This window comes from Typopeltis vanoorti, chromosome 21 (assembly GCF_054136105.1).
Source record: "Typopeltis vanoorti isolate ZY-2024b chromosome 21, IOZ_Tvanoo_1.0, whole genome shotgun sequence".
Taxonomy (NCBI): domain Eukaryota; kingdom Metazoa; phylum Arthropoda; class Arachnida; order Uropygi; family Thelyphonidae; genus Typopeltis; species Typopeltis vanoorti.
In genome coordinates this window covers 18,977,725-18,997,071 of record NC_143569.1, presented here as the reverse complement: position 1 = coordinate 18,997,071, position 19,347 = coordinate 18,977,725, and the positions used below count along the sequence as shown (strand labels likewise).

At 34.6% G+C, this 19,347-nt stretch overlaps 1 protein-coding gene across 2 annotated transcripts in view; it reads right to left on the bottom strand.

Annotated features, from left to right (window-relative positions):
* Nucleotides 1–19,347, bottom strand: part of LOC150094659 (NPC intracellular cholesterol transporter 1-like) — a 495,369-nt gene that overhangs the window by 199,996 nt on the left and 276,026 nt on the right. For both annotated transcript variants that reach the window (XM_090411343.1, XM_090411344.1), the window contains one exon: nucleotides 13,195–13,322. In XM_090411343.1, coding sequence (XP_090267469.1) covers nucleotides 13,195–13,322 — 128 coding nt within the window. The remainder of the gene's footprint in view (nucleotides 1–13,194; nucleotides 13,323–19,347) is intronic.

The following is a 19,347-nucleotide window of genomic DNA, read 5'->3' as shown; positions in this document are numbered from 1 at the left end:
GATCAGATGAGTTGTATATTATTACACATTGGAAAATTAACTTTTATTTTATGAACATGGCAGTTTTTAAAGTGGTAACTATTCTGCTTGTATAACAGCTGGAAAATTTTACATATAAAGCACGTGATTTCGCATGTTGGTGACAAATTCATACATCCTTTATTTCTTTCTCCTCTTCAGCATGAATTGATTACACTTGGCAATCTGCCAGCCTCAGTTCTATGAACTGTCGGAGTACAATACATTAGTACCATTGGTGTAGTAAGATTAAATTTTTTTAAAAAATAATCTGGCCATTTTAAATATCATATTCAAGAGACCAAACATGAAATGTTCAATCTGAACTTGCAGCTTGTTGGTTGGAGAGCAAATGTGCTAAATGCTCAGCCAACCAGCGTAGCATGTGATATTTAAGCACATTGGTCATATTTTATTGAAGAAATGTAAGACTAACATTATTAATGATATTAGTTTGTTTTCATATATGAAATGAAACAGTATTAACAGAATCAAAAAATATTCTAAATGAGAATTTAAAAAAAAATTATCCTTCAAGCTCACATAATCTAATTTTTTTCAAATTTCTTGAGTATATTTTCAATTATACTTCTGAAATTAGGACATTCATTGTTCCCACGCAATTTGGAAATAATCCATATTTCTCTGTCAGTTGTTGTCAATGCTCCTTTGTATAAGAGATGAATAACCTCTGCCACTTTTCTCTGAGATTACTTAAGTTGCCTTCATTTGTGAGATACTTATAAAGATTACCTCAAAATCAGAGATGGAATTAGAATCTAGATCTTTCCATTATGGAGGTGCAATCAAAAGCACAACATTTTCTGTGAAAAAAATGAGGAACTCTGTTAACATTTGATTTTACTTAACATTTTTCATTTTCCTTGATTTCTGATTCACTTTATAATTATCGAATAATACCTATTAGATTAAAATACTTAATCTTCTTCCATATAATGTTGAATAACCCTTTATAAAATATAAATAAAAACAGATTTTCAACACAGTTGTTAAGATGTTAGAAAGGCTGATAAGGACTAGGATTCACAATTGGGTGATAATAGCAGTATTCTCAATGATGGTTAACATGGATTTGTTAGAGGGGGGGGGAATCATGTTTTAGTAATCTGCATGTACTATATCAGTTCTGAATTCAATGGATAAGAGAGATGCATATAGTGGTATACTTGGATTTTTCAAAGATTTCTGACAGACTGCTACACAAGCTAGTAGCTAAATTGAGCAGATAGGACTGAATAAGAGACTAAACAGATAGGGCTGAATAAACAAGTTGGATAAGTAACTAATTGTCAGATAGGTATAAGCAGGTTATGTATGGGTGGAGTGGTATCCCAAAAGAGAAAGAAAGGTCACTAGTGGATCACTACAGGAATCTATCTGCCTTGGGGCCATTATTGTTTAACTTGTATGTAAAATATTCAGATATGCTTAACTGGAGATATGAAGTTGTTTGTTGATAATGCAAAGTTGAGAAGAATTATGAGGTACAGAACAAATGTAATGGCTTTGCAGGAGGATCTAAATAGACTACATAAATTTGCAAATGAGTGGCACTATCAATTTAATGTTTGCAAAGTGCCAGGTCTTGAAATTTCATAGGCAAGGTTAGGAAGCAGAGTATATGATAAATGGAGAAATTCTACATAATAAGGTGGAAGAGACGAAAGATCTGAGAATAATGGTGGACAGAGACAAAGTCAGTCATGTTGCTTAAATTATAAGAACATCACCATGGATTATCACAATAAGGAGGCTCTTGACTTATAGAAGCAAAAATCTCCTCCACATTAATCTAGTAACAACCACCTCATCAACTTATATATTTCAATCATATCCCCTCTCCTTGTATTCACAAGGCTCCACAAATTGCAGTCTGCTCTCATATCCCACATTCTTGAAACCCACTTAGTGACCTTTCTCTGGACCCTTTACTGTGCACAGATCTAGTGGCCCTTTTTCCTAGGACAGTGTTTCTCAAAGTGTGGTATGCATACCCCCAGGGGTATGCGGCAATTTTCGGCTATGCATAATTAACACTTTCATTGACAAACTGAAAATTGGAATTTCGTGTGGTGGCCAAATTTTTTATATTTTTTTATTTAGTTAGCGACGTCCACGCAATAACGCGTGATCGGCCATTTGGTGAGAACTCGCACCGTGTGATATCGTTCATTGCCAAGCTGAAAATTGGAATTTCATGTGGTGGCCAACTTTTTTTTATTTTTTTATTTAGTTAGTGACGTCCACGCGATAACGCGTGATCGGCCGTTTGTGAGAGTTCGCATGACGCGATATCGCGTGACTGGCAATGAACGTGTTAAAGGAGTCATTATATTTTTCAACAAACAGTGCAATTAAAGACAACCAGGATAAAACAGCACTAACTAATGAATCACATCCCCTCTTCAACAGAAACTGCTGTGTAGAGCAAGCAAAACCATATGTTGCCGGTGGAACATATGGTTTTGCTTGACACCACCCTCATCGTTAACATGTTAAAACTAAGAAATATATAGTGAATGTGTTTCAAATATTATGGAATTCGGCTGAAGGGAATTAGCATTGCAACTCAACTGTTGAAATGCTAATTTATCTTTGGTTTGCACGATCTTTTGTTAATACTGCACCAATCATATGCAGTTCTTCGCTGCTCTATGTATCTCAAGTCTTGTAAATTACTGGTAATTTTTGCTTGACATAATGGGAAAGAAGATGACGCTATTTGGGTAGATGACTTTGACGATGCACACAAAGAAACTGTTCTTGATGCCAAAAGTAGTGACAGCAAGTAAGAGCTTCTTGGTAAGTCACACCATTTTCAGTTTTTTTCTGAAAACTTTAGTTTCCGAAAATTTCCACACATATCTCGCAACACAATTTTTTATCTTTAATTTTGGGAAAAAAGTTAGAGTTATATCCGAGTAAATACAGTATTTTTTTTAGCTTTCAAATTCTTATGTATGGATCATTGGTTAAAGATTGGATTTATAAAACCCCCAAAAGAGAGCAATATAGCAAATACAAGTAGCTATAAACAACAAGAAAACGTTGATATTGCATCTGGATCAAATGAAATTTATGAGTGTGTCGTCTGACATCTCTAGAGAACCAAAATTTAAAAATAAATCATATTTTTTGTTTACATGAACATATAAATTCAAATAAAATAGATATTTAATTTTAATTAATTAATTTTTTTATTAATAATTAGGGGTACTTGGTAATAATGAAAATTTAAGAAGGTGTACATTGGCTATCTGAAGTTTGAGAAACACTGTCCTAGGGAATGAGGATAAACAGAGTCTGTTAAAAAACGTATACACACTTTAACAGATCATCTATGGACTTTTTTTGAAGTTGGATCAAATTATGGTAGCAATGTGTAGTATGATGTTCTCTCTTTTTCTCTCTCTCTCATGAATACACGCATCAATACATGACCAGTAGGACAGTCAAACAAAATGGCCGAGGTACGATTGTAGTTTGAGGCATTTCAGGTATTTCAAATTTGAGAATGTTTTTGAAGTTCAACAACAATGGAGGTGTGAGTTTGACACAACCTCCAACAAGCCTGACAATTGCACGTATTCATGATAAGTTTGAGACCCATGGTATATGGGTTATGTGCACAAGGGAAGATCCGGGAGGCCTTGCACAGCAACAAGCCCTGTTTCCTCGGCTATGGTGTTGAAACAGTTTACAAGCTCACTACAGAAGTCTATCACACAATGTGCACATGAGACAGAAGTTAGCAGTGCAAGCATATGGCGCATTCTTAAAGCAGTTAAATAGAAAGTTTACATCCCAAGATTATTGCATGCAATGAATGAAGATGATCCTGATCGAAGAATGCAGTACTGTGAGTGGTTTCAGCACATGGTAGATGAGGAGTTTGTGAGGAAGATGGTTTGGTCTGATGAAGCACAATTTAAGCTTAATGGAACAGTGAATCAGCATAATTATGTTTACTGCGCTCAAGAAAATCTGGGCATTCAAGTGGACAAGACAGTCAATTTACCGGGGCTCAATGTCGGGTGTGGATTGTCATCTAGGAGTTTAATAGGACCATTCTTTTTTGAAGGTACTGTTACTGGTCAAGTGTACATAGACATGCTACACACATTCATTTTACCTGCCATTCATGCACTTTATGGAAATGATCAATATCTTTTCCAACAAGATAGTGCATCACCATACTACCACCGAGATGTGAGAGCTTACCTCGATGAGAGTTTGCAGGGACAATGGATAGGACAAAGAGGTGCAGTTGAGTTCACCCCCACACTCTCCTGATTTAACACCCTTGGACTTCTACCTATGGGAGACTCTAAAGCAGTGATTCTTAACCTGGGGTGTGTGCACCCCTGGGGGTGCAAGAAAGCATTTCCAGGGGTGCGAGAAGTTTCTAAATTTTGACCCAGATTCAATGGACGACAGCTATTTAATAAAAGATGATCTTATTGAATACGAGATAATGCACGTATTCAAATGGAATTTGAAAAACTGGACTTAGAACAATTTTGGGTGTACACAGTTAAAACCTTATCCACAGCTGGCAAAAGCAGCATTGCAGACACTTTTACCATTTGCCACCACCTACCTGTGTGAAATGGGATTTTCATCACTTTTGCACATAAAAATAAAAGCCAGAAATCGCTTAAATGCAAGTGATGACTTGTGCGTGGCTCTTTCAAAAAAGGAGCCTCGCTTCAAAAGTATTATTATGAATAAACAACAACATAGCCATTAAAAATTGAGACATTGTTTTGTATGTATATGTGTTTATTTTTCAATAAATAATTATCTTGCAATAAATGAAATTTCCTAAATAAAGAAATAGAAACACATTTTTCAAGGGGGTGCGAGAACTTATTTTTAGATTCATGAGGGTGCCAATCACTATAAAGGTTAAGACCCACTGCTCTAAAGGATGTAATGTATCAGAGAAAGCTAGCTACACTGGTGGCCCTTTGGAAAGAAATTGAAACAGCATGTGCAGCAATCCCACTGGACGCTTTGGCCAACGTTGCTCAAGCAGTAGTTCGCCGTAATAATAAATGTCTGGATGCTAATGGTAACACGTGTAATTGTAGAAGTCAAAGGTAATTTGTATTAACCCCTTGATGCCTGTATAAATTTAGTATTACAATTTTTATACAGTTTTTTTCTTTTACTGAAGTGTGTATACATTTTTTTGACGGACTCTGTATTAAAGGGCCCAGAATATGAGGACAGAATGCAATTTGCAGAGTCTTGTGAATACAAGAAGGAGAAGGGACATGATTAAGACATAAAAGTTGGTGGGGTTGTTACCAGACTAATGTGGAGATTTTTCACACAGTAGAGGGAGACAGGGAAAGAACAACAGGTTATCCCTGAAAGCTGCTTAAGGTTTTTTGCTTGAGTGAGTGTGTGGACCTCGCACAATGAAAACATTGTGCATCAGTTGTCTCTGTTTCTGGATCGTACTGGAAAATCCACGTTCCATCCCATGTGATGTTTTTCTCCTGCAAGTCTGGCTTTGCTGTCGGCCGTTCCACGATGTCAGTGCAAATTTGTTTCCGGACGTCTTTTTGCTCCTGACAAGTTTCTGGGAACCATTTTGGTGCATAACAATAAAATTCTTTTTGACTGCCTTCAGCCTGCATAGTCAATTTCTTTTCACAATGTGATTTAACTTTCTTCACAATACTTGTTACTTTTCTGGCCCCTGTGCTTTATATTTCAAACCACCTCTCACTCTCATTTTCACGATATTCTTTCCACATAATCTTCTTCTTGTGGATCTCTTGCTTAATAAGTGTTACACATTCATTTCACTCACAACTTATCTATTCTTCGAACACTAGGGATACATTGATACTGTCTTATTTCAGCACTTTTTCAAAGATTCCCAACATTGCTGACATTTTTCCCATTCAGTAACTGATACCATGGAACCAAAGATAATATTCTTCTAAGATGATCATAATTTCCAGCTTTGTAGGTCAGTAAGTAACCTGTTCTAATAGGAACATCTATATAATTAGATACTTTTCTGAAAAAAGAAAAGCATGTTTACTCTCACCAACTGGTGGTAAAATAGTCATATTCTTATTTGAATAAGTATGTCAGTGATTCAATTTAAACCATATTGTTGTGAACTTGTGTATTTTTAGCAGATTCTAAATATCTGTTTGCATTAAATTTTGTCCAGCTAGTATGGAATTATTACTATCATTTGCAGGTATTTTACAACTAAATGTAGTAAAATGAGTGGAAGTGACAATAGTAAAACTTCCAGCGAGATTTAAACCAAAAATGAAATGGCTTAACCAAAGTTTAGTTGAGATTTTTAGAAACCAAATTTCATTATCATCCATCCAGCCAAAGTGTCATGCTTATTGATACAATCGCTCACTATTGATAAGCTTTGTGGCCTCTTGTGTGTGAATAATATAAATGATCACAGTAGTAATTAAACTACTGTGAACTAAGTCAGCAAAAGCAATTATTCTAACTACCATAACATCAATGCCACTTTTTAGTGGCATTGGTGTCATGGAATTTTGGTTAGGAATTCACAGTAAGTGGTTACACTGATTTAGCTCACCACAGATTATTTAATACGAGTGAATTTAGAATGTCATTCTCACACATGAGAGCCCAAAAAGCCTACAGAAAATCAATACATGGCCATGGGGGTGGGGTCAAGAGAAAAGTAATCTTTCTGGAGAGATACAGGGTGTAATCTTTGAGGAATAATTCATGTAATGAAAGATGAACTATAAATGGATTTGGACAGCTATGGGTTTAACAGAAAAAATTGGGGGGGGGGGGAGATTATAGATGCCAGTTCTGTGACCAGTGCCAATAGAAATCTGTATAAGAGAGACAATGCAGAAACTGATTATCCAAGATGGTCTCTCTGAGAGAGAGAGGGATTGTCAGCTGAACTGTTCTCTTTCAAACAGCATCAAGAATTTTTAGATGTACCACCGAAAAAAAAAAAAAAAAAAAAAGGAAAAAAAAAAAAAAAAAAACAGAAGTATTATACCAAGGTTAGGTAGATTTTGGATTCTTGACATTAGTAGTTCAACAAAATGGAAAGCAAATTCTTGAGTGAAAAGGAATGCCAAGTTTTTTGAAGCTGAGGATGCTATAGAAGTGATGTTATGCCATAAAAGGCTAATGGTTCTAAATATTCATTGGCTGGATTGCTTGGTGTTAGCATAATCTACTCTTCAACCAACAGGATGTGGGTTCAAATCCTGCTATGGGCATGGATGATGGTCTTTAGGTGGGAAATGAATTTCATCAACCCATATGAGACCACCAGTCCATTTACTGGAGGTCTGAAACAGCTTAAAAAAGAAGTTCCATGTTTGGTCATAGAGTAGGGTTTCCGACCTATAAAAAATTAAAAAATAAACTCAAAAAAAACACTCACTCACAGAACTAATGTGCTGAGAGCTCACAACTTCTCACGAGTGGAAATTACACAAAAACCTATCAGTATGAGAAGTGAAATCTGGTTTTTACTCTTAGCTAGTTGAGTATTATAAAAGGTCGGAATGGGGAAGCAATCAAGAATAATTTTTTTTTTTTTTGCAAGAAAGAAAAAATTGTTCTTTTGATCAAAGTATGGAGAGTGCCATTATCACAAAAACTCACAGGATTTGAAGTCAGTGGAACAAATAACAGAGCTCTGAGAACACCTACATCATAGTACACAGTGAACAATTTTAGAGATAATTAGTGTGTTAGATCCTGAATGAAAGAGAATTTATCTAAATTATCTAAAATTAGAATTTATCTAAATTCTAAATTATTTCATTCAGATCTAACAAGTAACAAAATTCCAGGAGCAATATTTGTACATTAGTAAAATTAAAGTTGATTGTGAATTATCGATAAAGTTCATAACTTAAATATTTTCCTTATACCTTGTACTGTTATTAGTTCTTGTGAAGTTATCAGAACTTGAAAATATGTAAGGATTATACTAGTGTGCGAAAATCTGAGTCAGTCACATACACAAGGACTGAATTGCGCACATAAGTTACCTGTAAACATGCTAGGAGGAGTGACGACACTGGGCGCAAGAAAATTTAGGTGCCGAGAGAAAAAACGTGATGTAAGAGAGAGAACATTGCGACAAAGATATATAGAGCAGAGCGACGCAAACTCGAGGCTTTTTCTCCCATTGTGTGGTCATCTAGTTCCAAAGTTGCTGAAGATGGTGGTAGGAGTACAATCGAAGCAGACAATGTCCGTAGGCAGCCCGGCGGTCAAGCAGAAATCCAGTTCGAGTACAGACCTCGGCTCTGCCGAGAATACAGCATAGACCGAGAAGTTATGTGGAACCACTCGATCCAATCGCGGCAGACCAGATTTGCCTACACCAAAGGAACAGAGTCATGACCGAACCCGCAAGTCCATTTTATTAAGAAGGGTTATGCAGACATAGGATCAACGAGACCCAGACATCCTACAGACGATTAAGGAGGAAGCCAAGGAATTCCAGGATCCCCGGCAAAGTAGAATCTTATTCAATTTACTTGTGTACTTAGAGGAGTATTAGGAGTCTAAGAAAAGAACTGATCAGTTACTAGATTTACAGTGCATGATAGGACTTTAGAAAACCAGAATCTTAACGGGGAACCGTAAAGTTGTAGGATTGACAATTGTACGTAATTGTGTTAAATGAATTATAGCATGTTTAGTCTGTTAGTTCCTAGTTCTGAGAATTGTTGAATGATTAGCTGGAAATGTTAAGCAATTAGAAGAAGCTTGAACTTAGCTTTATATGTGAAATAGATTTGTGTAATGAGATGTTAAGAATGACCTGGAGATGTTTTGTTAACTAATGTTAGCCTGTATGATTGCTTTAGTTTTTAACCAAATAATTGTTGCGATTTGTATCTTACTTAGTTGAATAAATCAATGAATAAATCCACTTTTTGTCAATCAAATAGCCTGCCTGATCTTGGTCTCAATGCACCGCTCATGAAAATTTGAATCTGTGCAGAGATAAAGTTTAAAGACAGCAACGACTGCAGAGAAATTTAAGATTTATATGATATCAAAGTTTAGAACAGAAAATATCAATTTAAGGAATAGTGTGCATTTCTGATTGCAAAATCCTTGACAATGAAATTTCCTCTTGCCTATAATTTTGGATGGCACAGCATAATCAATTAAATTTTTCCTAAATTTGAAGAAGGATTAGCACCAGAATTGAAACAAAGGAATTGGCTCTTGCCAGAGGCAATCCCTTTGTCAGCTAAGCTTTGCACACTCTATCAGTAAATGAAGTTGCGGCCAAGAGTTGATTGTGCAACTGAGAAAAAATTAATTAATAGTTAAGAAACATCATATAGAACAATAATAAGTAAAATAAAGAAAAATAATCAAAGATTTAAATAATACAACTAAAATTTTACATTAGCACTGTAATTACAGAGTGGAAGTCAGAAGTTCTGACAAACATTTTCCTAAAAATAATCTAATTAACATTGAGATAAATCAAGAAATTTTAATAAAAATCCCCAATACTAAATTTGAATAAACACTGTGGCCTGAGGACTTATGTATATGTATAAACGGATGGATAATATGAGCCCAGTAAGATGCTACACATTTTGTAACATACGTATACAAAAAAGGTCCTATCAGGTGTCTTCTCCCTCCAGGAGATAGACTACCATGTCCTGTTCTGTGCCTCTCTGTTGCATTCCTCATATGAGAGATAGGTCCGGTCTTCAATATTTTTCATCCACTCCAGTCTTTGTCTTCCTCTCCTCTTTCCCTCAACAGTTCCTTCGAGAAGCGTCCTTTGTAGGCAGTTGTCTTAGAATATGTCCAAAATAGCTGACTTTTTCTCTTTTTAATTTCTTTTATCAGGCTCCTTTTTACACCTACCATCTCTAGTACCTCTTCATTTGTTTTTCCATGATATCTTCATAATTCTTCACAGCATCCAGTTTTTTTCACACTCAGATTGGAGAGTGTCCATGTCTCTGCTCTGTATAATAATGTGGACCATATGTAACATTTGGAGATTCTTAGTCTTATTTTCAGATTTAATTCTCTAGATACCAGTAGATTTTTCATACTGTTGAAAGCTGACCTTGCAATTTCAATCCTTTTTCTAATTTCATCTTCTGTCCTGCCATTCTCTGTGATCAAGTGTCCAAGGTATATGTATGTTTGCACCTGTTCTAATTTATTTCCTTTTATATTGATGCATATTTTTGGTATTTCCTTTTTTCTTGAAATTATCATGATTTTTGTCTTTTTAAAGTTGAAACCAAAGCCATACTGTCCTTCATATCTATAAGTCTTGAGGTCATATTTGTTTTCAGCTAGAAGAACAATTTGATCTGCATATCTTAGGTTATTAATATTTCTGCCCCCTACAGTGATTCCTTTGAGGTTACTAATTTTATTAAATATTTCTTCTGTGTACAGGTTAAAGAGAATCGGAGACAAGACAGAGCCTTGTCTCACACCCTTTCTGAACTGGGAATTCTTCTGAGGTCTCTCTATTTATTCTCAAAGATGCAGTCTGTTCCCAGTAAAGATTAATTATTAGCCTAATGTCTTTTCTGTCCATGCCTATTTTTGAAAGGATTTCAATTAATTGCTCATGTTAAACATTGTCGAATGCTTTTTGTAATCTATGAAGCATCTTTCTATAACAGTCCTGATGTTGAAAATTCCTTCTCTTGTACTTACATTTTGCTTGAAGCCATTTTGTGTATCATTTATTTCTATGTTTATTTTTCTTTTATTTCTTTCAAGAATGACGTATAGGAGGACTTTTGATACTTGACTGATGAGGCTAATTATTCTGAACTCTTCACATCTTGTAGTTTTTGAGAATTGGAATGAAAATTGAGTGATTAATATCTTTGGATAGAAATCCAGTCTCATATATCTTATTGCATAATTTTTTTAGAAATTTCAGTCCTTCAGCGAGAGCCCTCAACCATTCTGCCAAGATATTATCTATTCCTGCAGCTTTATGTGGTTTTAGTTTTCTGATGGCATTTTCAACTGCACAAAGTAAAATAGGTGGTCCTTCTAAATCAGTCTGTTGAGGAATATTATTTCTTTGTTGCTTGTATAATTTCCTTGTGTATTCAATCCATCTTTCCATGATTTCTTTTAAATCCATTAGAATATGGTCTCTCGAGTCTCTAATGGCACACACGATTTACTCTATTTGTCCTGCTTGTCATTTCTCTGCTTCTGTGTTTTCTATCAAGGTTTTCTATGTCTGTACATTTATTCTTTCTCTTTGACTTTCCTGCATTCTTTTTTTAATTCTTTATTCATGCTTTTATATTCAGGTTTGTATTTTAACTTTTTTTCTTTGTTCCATCAACTTTAATATTTTTTCATTTATCCAGGGTTTATTCCTTTTCACTTGTGGGAGTGTATTTTTGGCTGCTTCGTTGATGCTATTCTTGAATGTTTGCCAGTTCATGTTAATTTCATCAAATGGTGTTCTATTTTCTCTGTGACTTGTTAAGGGATTTTGTGAATTCTTTTATAAGGCAGTCTTCAACTTCTTGGTTGTTAAGTGAGTCTGAATTATAAGTTTCTCTTATGAATGGTTGGCTTGGTATCTTAAGTTTTATTTTGATTTTTGCAATCACTGGGTTGTGGTCTGATCCTATGTCTGCTCCAGGATATGTTTTTTTTTTGTGTTATTACATTTTGGAATCTTTTGCTTATTATTATATAGTCAATTTGATTTCTATATAGCTGGTTCCAAGCCCTTGGTTTCCCATGCAAAATGAGATTTTTTCTGAGCCCACTTTTGCATTTAGGTCACCCATCATTATAATAATATCATCTGACTTAGCACTAGATTTTGGCAGTTTGAATGTCTTCATAAAATTGTTCCAACTCTTCATCTGGGTAGTCTTTGGTTGGTGCATATGCTTGGATAATATATAAGTTGAATGGTTGTGCAATTATTTTGGCTGTTATGATTCTGTCATTTATGGGCCAATATTCATGTAGAGATTTTGCAATTCTATTACTTACAACAAGCACTACTCCATTAAGGTGTAAGTCACTGCCAGAGTAGATTATAGTGCGATTTTTTTTCTTTTTATTATGCCTGTATCAGTCCACCTCACTTCACTGATACCGGCAATACCAGCCTTCATCACTTCTAATTCCTGGATTAAGTTGTCTAATTTGCCCACCTCATAGAGTGTTCTGATGTTCCATGTTACTATTTTCAAGAGATTGCTCCTGGTTTTCAGGTAAAGTATTTAAAAATTCAGATTTATGTACATAATCATAGGTTAACTGATAGAATGCAAGAGTAGCAATGTCTGCAACAAGTGCAAAAATGTATGACATTCATAAGATGCACCAATATTAAATACTTTGATATAAAGAACTTTTTTTTTATTTCATTATATTCATACTGCAAACTTATTTAGACAGATGAACATTTCCGAAAAGGATATCTGCATTATCATTGTTAATGCTGGTTATCTAATACAAAGAGAGTACAAGAACATTCGTACTGTTGACCAACTTAAATAAGGATTCTCATCAAGACTTACTTAGCATTGATTTAAAAGCAAACAGTAATTATTTTTCAAAGTTTAGTATTTATTACTACTGATTTATTTAATGCTCTGTCAACTTTAATGAACTCATTCAATCACTGTCATAACATACTACAGCAAGTCTAAACAAAGACTAGCTAGGGTACCAGGAAAACTATATGCTAAATTAAAATAATGACATGAAAATGGTATTTTCAATCATGCTAATTTCTTGCTTTTTTCCTGGCTGCTAAATAAGTTTTGTCATCCAAAACAAAATACTATTAATTTAGATTCACCAACTAATATTCATTACACCATATGATTCACAATATGATATTCATCATTCAAGCTCTAATTAATACTTGGTAGCATTTGCTTGTTTTCCATAACAAATGCACAGTAGCTAGGTAGCAGCACTCTAGAGACAAAAAAAAAAAATAATCACACTGGAATCACTTTATATGTGAATCACAATAATTCTTTGTAAACCCTTCTATAGGCAAAAGTATAATCATTAGTATCACTTTTAGGATTGATTCATGAAATCTGTAGTTTTATTCATGCTACTTAAATTTATGATAATAGTAAATCTTACCTGTTGACGCTTTGTATCAAAAGTAAACAAACTCAAGAAACATGTCATCTGTAAGAAAAAATTGATGAGAAGAGCAACTCCAGCATAGAGAGCAAAAATTTTTACTGCAGGCATTTCAGTCAAGGCACCTAAATAACATTAAACAAAAAATAACATTTCATATCAAATATCATATCAACAGACCTATATAAAGATGCAGCAACAATTTTGCATACTAATTTTATTTATTTTTTCACCATGCATGCACAGTTATACATTATGCACAACTGCAATGTGGAATGAGTTTTCAGAAAATCTGGTGAGAGTTTTCATTAACGATTTACATCAAAATAGTTTGCTATGGATAGAGCTATAAAGTCATGATAAGAAAAACCAAAACAGGAGTCAGGGGGTGAATGGAAACTATTTGTTTTTCAACCAGCAGGCTAACTGTTCAAATCTCACTGTGGCATAGACATTTATTAGCTTTCAATGCTTAACCATATTGCCACTGACTGAGATTAATCCATTGCTTACTGGAAGCTTGCAACGTCATATTTCATCTATAGATTGGTGGATTACTAATTCTTAGTCTATCAAAAACAAATTAAATCAATAAAAGACAAACCTATATATAAAAGGTGTGATTCATCTGAAAAGTGATATTTCTTGAAGCTGAACATGTTTAACAAACAATTACTGATCTCATAATTAATATACATTCCTGAAGAAAAAGTCAAGATAAAATGGATAAACGCTAAAACACAAACTAAATAATCAAAATCCAATGCATATTTAATGCAACTAAAATTACACTTGAAACCTGTTCTCTACTTGCTCTCTCTACATGTGTATGCATAAGTTGTACCAGTGCACGTGTGTGTGCATGGAAGGGAGAGATTAATATAATCTGTTGCTCAAATAGAATGAGGAGATATTTAAAATAAGGGCACAACAATTATTCCTAAAGTACAAGAGTGGTCTGAAATTCTCGGCCTAACAATGAAAAAACGAATTTATAATTTCAAAATTATTTTTAAACATAATCTCCCTTAAGACTAATACATTTATTCCAGTGATGTTCCAGCACCATTATCCTGTCCCTGTAGTGGCTCTCAGTAAGATCTGCAAAATACAATTGTAGAATAATACAAAGAGGTGATTGTAGCTGCAAAATGCAGCTACAATCACCTCTTTGATTCGAAGAAAAACACTGACCAGCGAGGAAGAGTTTTAGTTTTGGAAGAGACAGAAGTCAGAGGGAGCCAAATCTGGGGAATAACCCTTTTTGAGATAATTAACAAACAAAATGCCTTTAGCATCCCAAAATACTGATGCCATGACCTTTCCTGCTGATGGAACCGACTTTGTCTTCTTTGGCACCGAACAACCGGCTTCTGGTGCATAATGGTGAATCCAAGGCTCATCCATAGTAATAAATTGACACACAAAATATGTTTTATTCTTGTTAAAATGTTCCAAGCACTGCTCAGAGATGATCTTCATGCGAGTGAATTTGATCTGCTGTGATCAAACACGGCACCCATCTTGCGAAAAGCTTTCTCATTTGCAATTTTTCATGCAAAATATATCCTACACATTCGTTTGAAATGCCTTAGTCTCAGAAATTTCATGCACTTTGATTCACCGGTCATCCAATACCATATCGAGCACTTGATCAATGATTTCTGGTGTTGTTACACTTTTTGGACGTCCTTCACGTGGATCATCTTCAAGACTGGTACAGCCATGTTTAAACTAGGCAGCCCATTTCTTAATTGTCAAAAATGAAGAAGAAGAGTGCCCATAAACTTTTATGAGCTTCGAATGAATTTCTTTTTATGTTAAACCCTATTTACAAAGAATTTTATAACTGCACGATACTCAATTTTATCCATTTCAAGGGATACAGATAACACTTTTGCTTCAGACAGCTGTATAAAACAAACTACTTGATAGAATGACTTGCAATTTCACATGGATGCTTATGACAGATGTACCAACTTAGAAAAAAAATAAATTGCCGATAGTCTTGCCATCTATGGTCGAGGCCAAGAACTTTTCAGACCACCCTCATAAGCTTAATCATGTAGTACTGTCATAGTAGCCTGTAGCAGGAGAGGATATCATCTACTACTGAGGTATGATGCTTCAATATCATATATGACCATTTCTCCTCTTGCAAAAAAGTGAAATCACTATCAATATGTGGAATTCATACAGACAATAGAAATTTATTATGACTAATCACCTTTTTGGCCAAATCAGTGTACAGTATGTGATGATTATCATTTAGATACTTCATATTCTGATAATTACCTTACTTTCAAATTAAACTATTTTAAATTAGATAAACCAAAAAGCAATTTGATATATAGTAAAATATATTTATAGATCCTTATACAGCTTACACATGTAGAAAAAAAGATAAACTGATGAATACTACCAAATATTATTGTAAGATTAATATTTTGAGAGATAGATAGGTCAACCTAATGTGATTAGAAGGGACTCAAAAAAAAGAGTCAAATCAATAAATTAAATTATTGGACAATGTACAATCCTGGAATGCTGCTACTGTTGAGAAGTTACAAATTCATCACACCCATCTGCCACATCTTCGCTAAGGTCTCCCTAAAGTTCACAAAGATAGCCATCCACCATGTCCAATAAGGGATTGTGTCAGCTCTCCAACTTACCACATTGTAAAACATCTTTTTATTTTTGGAATCTCACTGGTCACACTAATGTTAAAATGACCTTAAAGATAAAATTAAAGCTCTATGTCTCTCTAATAGCAAAATTATGGTTTCATTTGATGTAGTCTCTTTATTCACCAGCATCCAAGACTTCAATTTCTGCAACCTGATTTTCCTGAAGACATTGTTAGTTTATTTGGGCTTATAATGGACGATAGATGACATTGATGGTAGTAGTGTCATAGTTGGAGAATTAAGTAATAGTGGAGAGGATGAGATGTATTTAGTGAAGTAGAGTAGTGTGGGCTTCCACGATGAGTTCTTTATTATTATTATTATTATTATTATTTGACACCTCCAGGGAGTCCAAAGACTCATCGAGGGAGAGTGTGCCAACAGCATCGAACGATTGGATCCCTTCCAACTACTAACCGCGCTCAAACTTACTTAACTGAGCCATTAGTAGCAGAGGCTCTACCAATCGACCAATCTTTGCCAGCAAGGGGACACCATCAGGACTTTTAGGAGGAAGAATAGCTTCCTGCTTCGTCCTCATTTACTGTTTGTTGTGCTTGCGTGCACATGTCTTGTTTTTAAGTTCCTGTGAACATGGCAACATGATGTTGCCGAAATATTGGAAGTGTATTAAAGTTTATTTTAATGTATATCCTAGTATACACTGTAATTTCCTTAAGCTGTTTAGTAAAAATGCTTAATCTAAATATATTAGATTCAGATATCTAGATTGCTTAATAAATATCAGCTCCTCACCACTGGCAACTCTCTCCTTTGCCATATCCAGGAGTGTATGAGGTGCCCTGTACTTGTGACCAGGCTTACTATAAACAGGTAGGAAGAACTATTAACAGCCTGGGAGAACATAAAAAAAATGCATTCAGCACTATCATTATGGAAAGTCGGGAATTGCAGACCTTACCCTGGATACTCCTTCATATAAGATCAAATGAAAGAAAACAAAAGTGCTAACAGAAGTCAGATTGTTTTTGGAATCAGCAGCAGCATTAAAACATTCACATTCCTCAAACCTCAACTAGTATGGCTATATCAAATTACCAAAAATATGGGGGACAGTCATTTTAAGATCAAATTAATACATTTTTTAATCTTTTTCTTTATCCAACAATAGATGGTGCCAATTAGGACTAATTTCTTTTGTTGTCTGTTACAATTTTTTAAACTGGTCCCACTGTTAACCGAATTGTGTGCTGTGACAAACTGGTTTTGGTGCTCTGAAGATGCTGGATATAACACCAGCAAAATATAAGCAAATAACTTAAATACTAATTATTTTCTTATTCTTGTGTTGTGAATCAATACCATAACACAAATTGACATGAACTGTCAATATACACAAGACATTCTACTCACGTAGTACTGACTGCATAAGATATCCAAGTGCTCTGTGCACATGAAATGAGTGCAGATAAATGGATAATGGAGCTATATCAAATTACCAAAAATATGGGGGCCAGTCATTTTAAGATCAAATTAATACTTTTTTTTAATCTTTTTCTTTATCCGACAATAGATGGTGCCAATTAGGACTAATTTCTTTTGTTGTCTGTTACAATTTTTTAAACTGGTCCCACTGTTAACGGAATTGTTGCCATTCGTGTGCTGTGACAAACTGGTTTTGGTGCTCTGAAGATGCTGGATATAACACCAGCAAAATATAAACAAATAACTTAAATATTAATTATTTTCTTATTCTTGTGTTGTGAATCAATACCATAACACAAATTGACATGAACTGTCAATACACAAGACATTCTACTCACGTAGTATTGACTGCATAAGATATCCGAGTGCTCTGTGCACATCAAATGAGTGCAGATAAATGGATGATGAAGCATAAAACTTCCTTATGTTGGCATAGTGAGAGGTTGTATTATGGAGTGCAAACCAGCTAAGAAGTAATGCTGTTACGTTCAGTGCAGGTAATATTTTCCATGTTCGTCCAAAAACTTACATAATCGCTTTCATGTGTATACTGAATGGAAATTTGTGTGTGTGATGCTGAGCTTCCTGACATACAGAAGAAATACTAGTCCACATATGATTGTTTTGGAAGATACTTTATTTTAGGGCACAGTTAAGAACCAATTGTTTCCATTAAAGAAAAAAGAGCAGGTTTATTCATTTCAGCATAAAAACTGAATGGGCAATGCATGGAAACATACCAGTGGCTATTCATGTATCCTGATGATGGATAGGATCCAAGCATTAGAGTGTGCTCCCTCTCTTATGTAACAGTAAACCTGAGTGACCCATATTCAAGCTTTAACTGAACAAGTGTATAGGGATGAAGCAAAGAAAATTTATCTGCACCTCAATTCTGTAGAGCAGCGTTTCCCAAATGGTGGGATCACGACCCAGCACCGGGTCAAGAAAGCTAAATGCCGGGTTGCCAAAAAAAGTCTCGAAAACCTAGGTGTTTTGTTTTGGGGTTTCTTTTTTTCATGAAACGCTAAAATATAAGTAAATATACAAACCAATTAAAAGTCAAACCAGATTTAAGAATAAAGTTATCATCTTTTCCTCCAAACCTGAAGTTTCTAGTTAACAAACAACAGCACCACACTTCTCATTAATAAATTACTTGGCTTTAGTTTAATTTCTTTATATTTTTGTAAGAGTAAATGCTTCTTTATTATAATAATAATAAATGAAAACTCTATGAACATTTAAATTTGTTTTATTTTACCTATTAGCCATAAAAATTTTAGTGGTTCACAAAGATGAAGTACTAAAATAACCACGGAAAAAAAAGTTTGGGAAGCCTTGCTGTAGATGATAGAGTATGAAGAATATTCAATATGCTGCACTTTTCTCTAAGTCGACAAGTGTGGGCAAAGAATGCAGGTCTCCCTGCTTATTGGAGGCCTGAAATGGCTTGAAAAAAAGTTCGTGGTTTGATGTCTAGAGCAAGGTTTCCAAAACCATATGAAACAAATAAATAAAAACACTAAAAATTATAAAAATGGAAAAAAAAATCCTTAACTCACTTGCAATACTAAAGTATTATAGACTAATAACCTTTTGTAAGTGGGAATAACATAAAAAAAAACTCTGTCAAATGCTAAGAACTTGGCCTTCTGCTCTACTGGAATAATAGCATTTTCTATCTGTAACTCTCTCTCTCTCTCTCTCTCTCTCTGTCTGTGGGTTAAAAGTGTGCTTTCAGCAGCAGCATACACACGTTTTTCTATAAAAATGTGTATGCTGCTATTTTTATAGAAAAATGTGTGTAGGCTTAATATTCCATATCTCCAGGCTATGTTCATAAACTTTTTCCATGTCAAAAAACACTGAAACCAATGTTTTCAATTTCAGGAATGCATCTCTTATACATGTTTCTGGGCAAATCAAATGGCTCAATGCTGAATGATGTCAATGAAAGCTGTATCGTGTGTTGGAGAGAATATCATTGCTTTCTAAATACCAGAAAAGTCTA